A 13,069-nucleotide genomic window follows, 5' to 3' on the forward strand; every position below is an offset into this window, starting at 1 on the left:
ACACACACACACACACACACACACACACACACACACACACACACACACACACACACACACACACACACACATTTTTGTTTAACTTCTTCACTTCTAGCCAAAAAATAAAAACAAGAACAAAAATTAGTTTAGTTGTAGAGAGATTTAAAGGATACTAAACACTGATTCAGATCCTTCTATCAGAGAATTACTGCAGATCAAAAAGTTGAAGCAATGAGTATTTGTAAAACTACCAATTTCAAACTAAAAATCAGATTTAACTAAGTACAGGGATTTCGGTCAGAAAATTATCATCTTAGCCTAAAATCCTAAATCCGATTTAAACATTTCTAAGACTCCCTTAGAGTTTTTGACTAAACAATAACACCCCCACAAGATTACTATTCTGTCATGTTTCTGATTTCATTTAGTCAACAGATCTCAAACTTCTGGCTGTTTGCTGCTATAAGCACATAGTAACCCAGTAAAGGAGCCAGAAAAGGAGAAAACCGTCTCCTTTGTGCCGCCACCGAGTGCATGTGTTACAAGAGTAAAGGAACTGCATCAGCAATTTGAGAGGCACAGAGCTCCTTCCGCTGTGTGCCTCTCACACGCTTACAGACAGATGAGCCGCCTTAGCCAACAAAAATGACTTATTAACAAGACGCCAAAAAGTTAATCTACAAAAGAAATAAAATATAAGCAGTTTATCTTGCTTTTGTTCTCCCAGTTTGTACAGGTTTGGCCACTCACTTCTGTTACTGGAGACTTGGGGTTGACGTTGCGAGCAGCTGCAATCTCCTGCAGCTGGTTGACCAACTCTGTAATAGACAGCCTCTCATCAGGGTTCACCTTCAACATGGAGCCTAACAAAGAGGGGATGGAAGACAGTTTTATACGTTAAAGAGAAGGAGTTTGAGGAAAAAGATTTTAAAGGAGTGTGCAAAATTATACTGCTGTTAAAAAGAAAGCCTACAGATTCAGTTAGAGGTCTACAATGACTAATCACAGGAAGAAAAGCCACTAAGTTCGGGCTTTTAATTCTGTAATAATACAATTCATTTGCTGGAATTGTTGGGGAAAAAAACAAAACATCAAAAAGTCAAGTTTTCAAAAATAATTACTGTATGCAAATGTTTGAAGTTTTTGTAATTAATCCAGGGTTACATTATACATAAACTTAGATGTCAAGTAGAAATACTTTGTTACCTCACTTGAGTAGAGGTTTTGGATATCTATACCTCACTAGACTCATTATTCTTAAAACAAATTTTTACTTCTACTCCTTACATTTTAAAAATAGACTCGTTAGTTGTGTTTCATTTAAGCAAATTTTTGTTACGGCCTGCTGGTATTTATAAAAAAAAAAAAAAAAACACCTAAATAAATGATTGAATTTCACCTAAATTTCTTATTGTTCACCACATACCAAAAAATAATTTGCAAGATGATTCAAAGTTAAAGTTGACGCTGTAAACATTAGTTGTAAAACTAAGTATAAGGAAGTTATCATCCAGAATTATAGAAAAATGTTCCTTTAATAGGTTAATGCATTATAAGGTTTAAAAGTTCTGTCCTTAACATTTTTTCCTGCATTACTTTTACTTTTATACTTCAAGTATTTTTAAAGAATGCTACTATTACACTTTGACTTGAGTAAAAAAAAAAATAATTATATATATATATATATATATATATATTATATAATATATAATTATAATATTATAATCTATAAACTTGGTTATTTATACAATGAGGCTCAAAAGTACCTTTTGAAAATAATCTTTAAACGGGTATCAAAAATATTATTGTTGTAATACAATTAGCTTTTTTCAGATCTGCCGTAATCTAATCTTAAATGTCACATTTCAGCAGAATATCATCCTAAATAAAACTAAAGGTTTCAAAAAACAAACCAATCTGTATAGAAGTACTGCGTTTTATGTAATAAGAGTTACTGATTTAAATTAATCTTCTAATTTACGAATAAATGAATGGGTACATAAAGCCCCACTGACTTCTATTTTAATGCCATGCTTCACCTCAGAGACGTTTCCTAGCCATCATCAAGCTCCTGTTATAATCCTGACTGACTCCTTCCTGGCAGAATTAGTTGTCTGAAAAGTAAATTACTTCCAAAATCCTGCATGGTTATCCAAAATGTTTAAAGTTATTCTGTTTTATCCATTTCAAGGAAAGTTTAGTATGTACGAGATCACTGTCCTGATGCAAGATAAAATGGTGCCCAAGTTTCAAAGATAGGAACCAAATTGTGAGCCTCAGATGAGAAGAAATCTGTATTTATACTGAGAACTCCTGGAATGTCGGGTCAGTTTGAAGAGAATGAAAAGTTTTCAATCAGCTTCATCCTTTTTGGTGTGAATTAAGCACAGAAATCAAATTGCGGTGCTAAAACAGTTTGATGTTTTTCCTTTTTAAATGCTCAAATTATCCAGCAAGCATTAGGCAAGAAGCTTTCTATTAATGGCAGCAATTAATGTTATCTGTAAACAAACACACAAAGTAATTTCAGATAATCCCTTTAAAACCCTAAAATTATTTAATTTATTTTTTCTCTAAAATCCTCATGTTTATACTTTAAAATTACAGAACTAATCAGGAAGTTAACAACTTCTTAGTTTAAACAGCAACAGCACATTTCTGAAAACTCAAACGTAAAAGTCACTTTATAGAAATGCAGCCTTAAATGATAGGATACATATTAATTATTTTCCATGTTCTATTTTCCAAATTACTGCTGTACTTTGTGAAAGACTTCAAATATTGATTTTTTTGTTCTTTTTTTGTTCTCTTTCATGATGAGTCTCTTTGACCAAAAAACATAACCAGGGGCAATTTGATTACCAACTGGTGTATGACAATACAATCATCTTTAAAACTGATATAAAACTCATTAAAGCGATGCAGAAAACAGAGCAGGCAGGAATAAAAGAAGAGAAGGAAGAAGCACAATAAAGGTAAATGAAAAATGCAATCCGTACGTATGAGGTCATGAAACACGGCGTATTTGACATCGTTCTGAGGGATGGAGTATTTTCCATTGACTATCTGCAGTTTGGCTCCTTCCTCAAATGGATGCTGTTTAAAACACAACAGGTAGAGGATGCATCCGAGAGCCTGTATGGAGGAGAAGATGTCTGAACTGTTAACTCACACAGATTTTATTTTAGGATTGACAGTGAAACTGAAAAATGAGAAAAGCAAGGACGTTTCCAGGCTCTGACCCAAATGTCTTGTTTGTCGTTGATCGGGAAGTTAGAGTAAAGATCGATCATCTCTGGTGTTCTGTATGCTGGGGTAGTGTTTCTTGTAATCTGCAAAGAGCAGCACAAACAAAACAAAACTCAGATGAGGCCCCATGTTTAGGTCTCAACTTGGTAGTTAAATTGTTTTCTAGTAAATTAAAGGAAAAAAAACTTCCATTTAAAAATGAAAAAATGTATTTTTTTTATCCTTGTATAGTATAAAATGAAGACTTTCTCAAAAACAAAATTCTATCATGCAAGCTGTTTGAGTGTTAATGTAGCGCTGCTGCTATGAAAACATTAGCAGACATTATTAGATCAATAATTTATTGTGTTCAGCACAGTTTACTCATTTTAGGCAAAGCTCTCAGTAATTCATGTCTCTGTTTAGTTATGGTATTATTATCAATTAGTGTTTTTTCTGGATGTTTAAATCTAAGATTTCATTCAAACACCAAGATTAAATATTTGGTTTGGATTCAATGAAAAATGAGACATTAACTAATATATTTATTTTCTGTTATTAGGAACAAAGAATAAAGCCTCTCCACCTTATTAAATATATTTCAGGTACATTTTTAAACTGCTTAATATTCTCAGAATATCAAGGAAGATTGTTCATTTAACATCTAACTGTTTCTCCCTCTTTTGTTATTTTTTTAGGATTTAAAAATGTCCATTTTAATATGGCTGCTTTTAAATTATCAAAAGATTAGACACTGCATGCCTAGATATAACTTGTTTTATAACTGTAATTTTTTTATTTAAGAAATAATGCTGCATCAAAGGGCAAAAATAAATAGACATAAAGCAGCGTTTAGTCTGGGGGCTATAGTAGAGCAACCCAATGTAAAGGAAATTTTGGCCATCATGTTAATTCATTTTATAAAAAAATAAAATAAAATAAATTAACAAAATCCCCTGTAAATCTTGCCATTATAAAACCTTTAATAGTTCAGAAAGGAACCATAATAGCCCTGGTTACAGAATAATATCTGGTAAACATAAAGCAAGTGAGGAATCCAATACCCCATTTACACCACCCTTGAAAAACCGTGCAAAGACCGGTGCAAGCTCAGTAACTGAGATAACTTATCGTGTGTAAATGGAAAGCAAACTGAACTAAACCGAGCTAGACACAACCGAACCGAGCTAACTGCAGACCAGTTTCAGAGGTGGGCTCGGCTCGGTTTTTCCCTGACTCTGTTCTCCGATAACAAGAGTGCATGAGCAGAACACGTCATCTCCGTCTAGCTGCACATCCCGATTCACACTCCATTCCAGTAGTTGGCGGTAATGCCCCTCCGGAAGTTGCTTGCCAACCAACACAAAACAGAAGAAGAAGAACAACTATTAAACAACTATATACATCCACGAAAGGTTGCTGTCTTCGCCTGACCCTCCACAAACACCGAAGTACAGCAATAATAATCAAGCATAACTTTCTGAATGTGACGGGCGCTGCCATTTTGATTTGCTTGATTCCCTCCTACTTCGTCTTCTTCTTCTTGTGTTTTATGGCAGTTGGCAAACAACTTTTGGTGCATTACTGCCACCAACTGCTTGATTTCCTCCTTCAATACTGGCAGTAATACCGCAGATCGTCACTAGGAGGCGAGGAGTCGAGGAACAGAGATAGCGTGATGTGTAAATGGTCGTCAAAACCAAGCTCGGCCTGGTTAACTGATCCGACCTTGGACCGGTCTTGGCATGGATCGGTTTTTCAAGGGTAGTGTAAATGGGGTAAAAGACTGTCAGGGGGCAGCACTGGGTTCACGAGGGAACCGGTGGTGACATGAGGAGAAACAAAACACTGATAATCCTGTCTATAAACTCTGGTTCAGTCAAAAGACACTGGCCAATGCATAGGCCTCATTTCTCATTTAAATTTAGGGAAGTCTGTGTATGTCGGTGTGTGTACCTCATCCTCCACCATTGACCTCTTCTGTGCAGACCAGCTGTAGTCGGGATAATGTGACACTGTGGTGGCGCTGCCAAAGTCGCACAGCTTGATGGTGCCCTGGTTACTAATCAACAGGTTCTCAATCTGAAACACATAACAGGCAGTCTTATTCAGCACAACTGCTTATAAACAGGCTCATCATTTAGCCGCTTTCTAAGGCATCAGTCTCTCCTTCAGCTTTTAACTGACCAACCTTTAGGTCTCGATGGATGACGGGAGGTTTCTGCTTGTGCATGTGCTGCACAGCACGGCAAGCCTGGTAGAAGATCTTCAGCACGGTGTCACATGACATAGGAGCTCTCTGCTCCACACGCCTGATGAAGTCCACCAGCTGACCTGAAGCAGAGCAAACCTCCAAGATCAATCAATGAACCATGCTTTTTTAAAATAGATTTTCAAATCAGATCATTTTATACAACACACAATGGCACCTGAGAAAAACATTTTACCTTTCTTATATTAATGTAAATGTTTTGTATTCAAAGATTATGATTATTTTACAAAAAATAAGCATTATATTAAGAGTTTATCTTGTGAAAAAATGTTTTAAAAATAAGGGCCCCATTTTTTTTCTTCTTTATATAGAAAAAACAGGAATTTGTTCCTGTTTTTTATGCTAATGATGAAGTCCACCCATCTATATATAATCTAATGACAAAAAGAAATAGAAGCATTTCTTCAAGAAAAATCTATTTTACATAAAATAACTTAATTGAATGTCATCCATATCAACCATTTTAAACATTCCCAACCAACTTATATGAGATGTAAATTATATTTTAATGAGAAATAAAAACTGTTCAAACTGATTTTGGTCTTTGTAGACCTTTTGTAATGGGAAAAAAAGGAAGAAGGCAGGAAACGAAAGGCCACAAAAAGAGAGACTTGCATCACAAAATCTTTGTGGTTTCTGAGTTCCTGAGAAACTGCAACGTCACCTGAACTGGGGTTACTACATTTGATGAATGAGTAAGCCCAAAGTCTGTTACGATTAGGCACAGAGAGGAGATTCACTAGAACTTAGGAAGTTGTCTGTGTGCGGCAGTGGGAGTCAGTTTTTACCTTTACACAACTCGGTGAGGATCAAAAACTCTGCCTGCCCGGTGTCTGACTCTTCCTTGCTGATGGATGCAGCCGAGCAGAACTGAACCATGTTTGGATGGCCTGAGAGCTTTTTCTAGGAAGCAGGGGGGAAAGAAAATAAACACTGGTGTGACGTCAGGGTTCGTCTAAGACTGGACATCTGATACACTTTAAACTGAAATCTTTGACCTCACTGTAAAAAAACACACATGCAGACTCAACTTCCCCCGTTTAAGGTCAGCTAGAATCACTTAACTTATGATTTGTTGAATGTCAGACAAATGAGGAGAAAACTTTAAATCTATTCTATTAAAACATTCTTCAAATAAATGCAAAATGTTTGCAGTTGTTTCCTTAGTGTTAGGTAGACTTCTTAAAGTTATGCCTTGGGTCAAATGTTTTAAGTATCAACAGGACTGTCCATCAGGTTTGTAGGCTCACCTGCTAACATTCCCTTTCAGCTCTGAAAAAAAAAATTCCTGTGCAACTTGAATCAGGGATTTATTATGTCCTGTCTAAGACAATTCACACCCATTTGGCATACTTAATATCATCAGCCAAGCTTTAAACTCCTGGCTGAAGGCTTAAGATGTAGCTTCTACCACAAGGAAAGACATAATGATGGTGCTACCCGCCATAATTCCCACTTTGGATAGGCTTCTAAGCTTCGCTCTTCTTTCTGCAAATGCAACTATGGTCAGTATGGCCGTTTCATGACACCACAGGAAACAGCTTTAAAACTTAACTTCACTTGTTTCACAATGGATAATGACCTTATTCCTCTGCCAGAATCTTCTGTCTGTCTTTCTACTTTTTTCTTTGAAGTCAATGCTCATATTTCACACCAAAACACATTAATCTAATGATCAGTATTCTGGCAGATATTTCACATGTTGTTAGTGCTTGTTTGCCACCGTTTAAAAAATAAACATAAACTCAGGCAGGACAAGGCTCATCTGAGGAGGTCCAGAGATATATTCCTGATTACTATTATTATTTTTATCTATCCAAGGTGCCTCTATAATGTTTGCAACTTTAAGGGTTCAAATCAAATATATCCACCCCATTGGATCTGATCCATTTACACAGAAACCCAATCTAGAATTTTCTAATAACTTGCATTTTGGTCAATACTCTGTTTAGTGTTGGGGAGGAGATGGTCTTAGGCATAACCTGTCGCCCACCTACAAATCACTTTAAGGAACAATAACCAGAAGATTCACCTCTCACCTGCCCTCACCTGACTCACACTTCAATGATGCATGTGACCAAAACCAATCTGACAAGGGAGGTTACGACCCATCAGAACCACCTATCAACCATTAACACCCATCAGGTGACTTCCATGGCCAATCCAGTAGGAGGGATCACAGCCGCCTTTTGTTTTCCCATAATTCGTTTGTTCCACCTGCAGTATAGTAAGAACTGTGGAAGCCTCTTGAATGAGAGGCAAAATGTCTTCTGGAAAACTTTGAACCCAGATGCCTAAACTGAACTTTTCAAGCTTGACCATGGCCTGGATGACTGAGAACTATCATAGATATTCTGTTAGGCAGTTTTTCTAACACACCGAAGAACACTAGCCTGAAGAATTCACACTAACTACTAATAGTGTGTATTGACTAATGTTTGCCTATAAAATAAACTGCTGACTCAGCATAAACAGATTAGTAAACACAAGGTTTTTTTAACTTGTTTCACGTGACGACATCTGCTCTAAACCAAAGAGAAAATAATATATATGATCAGAGAAAAAAAACAAGAAAGCAAAGGATGTTCAATCATACCATGAAGCAAACTTCCTGTATAATCTCCTTGTTCTTCTCCTCCTCATTGGACAGGAGCCTCTAAAACAAAATAAAAATAAAAACATTTAAGAAATGACTTGTCACTATAATGTTTAGGGATTCATTCATTCTGCATTAAGAGATGAATCTTAAAGCATAAAGCCACATTACAGCTGAAAACATTTGCAGGCATCACATATAGTGAGAAAACCAGTGGAGAAAATAATCTGACATTACACATTACAGGCACTGATCATTCATAGGATGAGTGGAAGTTAAAATGATGATCTTTGAGAATTCTGTTAAGACTCATGAGCATAGAGGTTTGAGGAATTATGACAAAGTAGTTTTTTTTTATTGTATTAAGAGATGTTAGAGAAAATAATACAAAAGAAGCCAAAAAAGTGTTTTAAAGCAGTTTGTGTCGCCCAACATGGGGAGCAAATGGCAGCAGGAAGGCTGAAAGTATTACACCAAAGGTGTTTGGTTTGATCATTTTAAAATGTCAAAGTCTGCCCACAGAGGAACAAGTTTAGAAATATTGGCAACAGATCTAAACATGGTGAGCAATGGGTTTAAAAAGTCCAAAAAAAAAAAAATTATAATTATAAAAATGCCTGATTACTACAAGCTAAAATGTATCAACAAGTTTTAAACATCAGCTTGGCAATTGCGTTTTTAAAAAATAATAAAAACCTCTTTAACTCCAGATATATGTAAGATCCTATCCCACCTAGTGTAAAGTCACCTCTTCTCTAGATGGCTAAGTTTAAGAAAGCCTGGATCCACTGGCTAGAACTTAAAAAAGCAGAAATTCATTGCATCCTCAACCAGTATTGCAACATTTACTGAAATTACAAGTGTGTGGCAAAGAGAGGAGGTTCAGGAAAGACTAAATGTAGCAAAAAACAAAAAATAAAAACAAAACATTCAGGCAATCATCCATTGTTTAATGCATTAAGTAAACCGATTCCCTCCGGGGCTGAAGGTTTCAGACCCCTGATTAATCAGATGAAAATGTGATCCTATCTCAGCAGGGCTAAAGCTAAACATGACTAACCCTTAATAAACCATTGTTAAACTGAAAGAAACGATAATGATCCAGAGGAAAAACCAGTTAAATTTGTTCACCAGCGCATATCATCAAATGAAATTGATTTAGTAAGATGATTTAGAAAATTATCAGCCATCACAGGGGCCAGTTCCACTGTTGACCCCTGTCTAGCACTACAGGTGGTTAAAAACACTCAGTGGGCCAAAATGTCGATATTTTTCCTCTTCTTTTCCAGGTGTACACTTCACATACTGATCAGGAGTCTCTTTCTTTCTACAAGGTAAATCAAACACCAAATCAGTTTTAAACACAAAGCCTTACAGAAAGCTCCTCTTACCTTCAGAGCATAGTCTTTCCCACTGCTCATGTCCTGGGCTTCATACACAAAAGCAAATCCACCTAAAAGAAACAGGTAATTAGGCAAAAGTTTTTACATGTAAACAATATTCTGAATGGCAACTAAAAGGAATGACAAATAAGGTGATTGTTACATGCAATCCTATATAACTACTGTCTAAAATCAACTTTGGGTGTTCAGGATTCATTTCCCCATGGCATATTTTCAGTGTTAAAATATTGATTATTGAATAAGAAAAAATAAAACTAAGTTCACAGAGGGCTGAGTTAAAATTCCAGCATATAACCAGAGGAAGCACTCAGAGCTTCAGATACACTCTGCAAGTGACACAACAACCACGTTCTTATCTGCAGATTGCTGAGCCACCTAAAAGAGTAGTTTGAGCTTATGAAACTAAAACCAAATTCAGCAAACTTTCCGACTCCAGCTTTAGTGTTAAACCTTAAGAGTCTAAAATGGAAATATACATTTTCTCTTATAGAGTGGTTGGTTCCAAGACGGTGGCAGAACCATTTTAAAATTAGTATAATCTCTCACAAAATGAAATTATTTGGACATGTTGCAATGTGATGCATGGAACAAGTTTGTGCAACATACTCTAGAGAAAAATTTGTGATTTGAATTCAGCCTAGTGTGCGTTAGAAGGCCGACAGTAAGCTTCAACAAAGACACCCCCAACAATCCAGTTCGAACACAGTAAAAGCACAATCACCATAGTGATGAGTAAATCAACTACCTGCCTTGCTCGGCAAAAACCTAAAGCATCTGCTCCCGGTCTCTAATTGTTAACGATTTATTTACCAAAGGATGGCTGCTCAGGTGTGTTTAAGATGGATTAATTATCCCATTCCTGACCATGTTTGGGATTCAACTGAGTAACCTAATAGGCACGCACAGACACACACCTTTCCTCCGCATGTGGGGGACATTCCAGCCTATATTAGATTTCTGAACCCAAGACTGAAAAATGCAGTTTAATTTAGCATGAAGAGCATTAAACCAGTCCATTATTAAATCATTTTTTAGTAGTGGGTTTAAAGCATGAAGCTATAGACATGATACTCTGCAGAAGAGAGTGAGAAAGAAACCTGAAATTTATCTTTTGGATCTGCCTGGTTGAAATGTAATAAAATATATTTAGGTTCCTGACAAAAATACAATAAACAAACTTGCAGGTGAGAAAGAAAAGTGAGAAGGTATGAGTAGTTTATTATATAAGCAAATCAAAAAGCACGGTACAAAAATAACAAAGAAACCTTTCAAAGAGCAAGATGGGGTAAATGTAAAATGATCCTCTTCCTTTGGTTTAGTTAGTCTTCTTTTAACCTCTGAAGGGACATCTAAGATGGGTTAATACTGGTGAGCAAGCCGATAGTACAGAAGAGAAAGATGACTTTCTAACAATATTGTTGTCATTTCTCTTCCATCTACATTTCATGTCTTTTTTTTCATATCAAAGTAAAATTATTTCATTCAGTTGATTTTTTGTTTCATTTTACAAAGCAACGAGAATCTTTATTTTTCCTTTTCTACTATAATTTAACAGGGACTACTGTTAAATTACAAATAACAAATAATTGTCTCAATATAATTAATTTACTATGTTCATTCCATACAGGAAATGACAGCATTCAGCAGGTGCTACAGGCAACTTTTTTCTTTTTTAACTGAATGACAATTTAAATTAGTTTTCATTTTTTAGTAGTATAGACAGCACTGCTCCTTTGTAGATCAGAAAATGATTTATATACGTACACTTTTTACTAACTTTACATAAAATACATATTTTTACATCAGACATGCCTCTATCTGAAGTAGACAGGGATAAGCAGACTAATGCAAGGCCTGAATGAAAAGCATTTATTCTGAGTTTTATTCATTTATTCTATCTTTGCGTCTGTCCTGATGCAGATGCAACGCAAACATCTCTCTCTTAATCTGAGGTCATATGAGTGTCTATCCAGTAAATATCAGCAGCTGATTTAGTTTTTTTCTAAATAGATAAATTATGTCATCAGACGTGATTTCAATAACATTTTCAGATGATAAGATTAGTAGAAACCAGATCATCACCTGCTGTTAGCTAGGCTAGCCGTTTGCTAGCCAACGCAACGGACGTTGTTAGCTAGCTCAGCTACCTAGCATCCATGTTTACAAGCCGTGACAGTCTGTTCTGTGGCTGCGGAACACTTTCTCACCTTCAGCGATCACCCGTTTGATTCTCAGTTTCATGTCACCGAGTTCAACAACTTGTCCAACGAAGTCATTCTGGTCCCGGCTGGCCCCTCCGGACGAGCCGGGCCCGGCTAGGAAATCCAGTGCTGACTGAAACAGGGACATTTTTTTTTTTACTATCCGGCGTCAGTTTTCAGTCCGCCTCTTATCCAGTAAATTAGGAGCCAAACTCCCCGCTGGTCCGACGAAATTACTCTCCAGCAACCTTTTCGGTTAATAAAATGTATTCTATTCATATAATGTTATCCCTTCATTCTAAGCTGACACCCTCTTCCTGCTGCTAAACTGACAAGGCAGCCATCAGCGGCACCGACTGCTTCCGTGAAGAGTAAATAAGACGTCAGACATGACGTAGTCACGTGACCCATATAAAGCATAGCACAAAAAAACACTAAAATAGAATTGAGCAACATACATATAAATATTTTTTTTTTAATTGAACCAAACTCAACACAAAAAACTACTTATTAGTCAGTCTTTCCCTAATAAAAGTTGAAAACCTAAATAATAAGATAAATAAAAACTGCTATCTTAAAAATAGCAATTAAAAAATGTTTGGCACTTAAAATCAGTGAGTAAAATGAACTTGGATATATCTTTCTCAATCAATCACTTGATTAAAAATATCTCAATGTCTTTTTTTTTTTTTACACATATTAAGTTGTGATGGGGGTGCTCAGTGGCACAGTGGGTGGCACTGCTGCCTTGCAGCAAGAAGGTTCTGGGATTGATTCCCGGCCTGGGGTCTTTTTGCATGGAGTTTAGTTTGCATGTTCTCCCTGAGCATGCATGGGTTCTCTCCGGGTACTCTGGCTTCCTCCCACAGTCCAAAAACATGACTGTTAAGTGGCTTCTCTAAATTGTCCTTAGGTGCAAGTGTGTGCATTGTCTCTGTGTTGCCCTGTGATGGACCGGCAACCTGTCCAGGATGTACCCCGCCTCTTGTCCATTGAGAGCTGGAGATAGGCACCATAGGCCAGTTCCTCTGTTGGCCTCTGTTTAGCACCACAGGTGGTTGTAAAACACTCAGAGGGCCAAAATGTTCATGTTTTTCACCCTTCTTTTCCAGATGTGCATTACTGATCAGGAGTCTCTTTATTTTTTGAAAGAAAACTCTTAATTCATATAGTTTTATCTTTAGACCTCATAAACCATCACAAAGAAGGCTTCATTCTTTCATGTGATATTCAGTTACAGCTCCTATCCGTAACAGTTTACTTCAAAACAAACTCCTGGGTCTGTATACCATATACTGGCTTTAAAGTACAAGAGACAAAAGTCTGTATAATAGTACTATACTGCTGTGCTACAATATATATATATATATATATATATATATATATA

General features: G+C 36.4%; 1 protein-coding gene across 2 annotated transcripts in view; it reads right to left on the reverse strand.

Moving 5' to 3' along the window:
- Positions 1 to 12,041, reverse strand: part of gak (cyclin G associated kinase) — a 35,559-nt gene extending 23,518 nt beyond the window's left edge. For both annotated transcript variants that reach the window (XM_015375571.1, XM_015375569.1), the window contains exons 1-9: positions 11,689 to 12,041; positions 9,470 to 9,531; positions 8,079 to 8,138; positions 6,271 to 6,385; positions 5,402 to 5,544; positions 5,167 to 5,292; positions 3,225 to 3,314; positions 2,982 to 3,117; positions 733 to 845 (exon numbers count right to left, since the gene is read on the reverse strand). In XM_015375571.1, the coding sequence (XP_015231057.1) occupies positions 733 to 845; positions 2,982 to 3,117; positions 3,225 to 3,314; positions 5,167 to 5,292; positions 5,402 to 5,544; positions 6,271 to 6,385; positions 8,079 to 8,138; positions 9,470 to 9,531; positions 11,689 to 11,830 (987 nt within the window). In that variant the 5' untranslated portion in view covers positions 11,831 to 12,041. The remainder of the gene's footprint in view (positions 1 to 732; positions 846 to 2,981; positions 3,118 to 3,224; positions 3,315 to 5,166; positions 5,293 to 5,401; positions 5,545 to 6,270; positions 6,386 to 8,078; positions 8,139 to 9,469; positions 9,532 to 11,688) is intronic.
- Positions 12,042 to 13,069: the final 1,028 nt, after the last annotated feature.

Source organism: Cyprinodon variegatus, unplaced genomic scaffold (genome assembly GCF_000732505.1).
Source record: "Cyprinodon variegatus isolate N-32 unplaced genomic scaffold, C_variegatus-1.0 Scaffold121, whole genome shotgun sequence".
In the NCBI taxonomy this organism is placed as follows: Eukaryota; Metazoa; Chordata; class Actinopteri; order Cyprinodontiformes; family Cyprinodontidae; genus Cyprinodon; species Cyprinodon variegatus.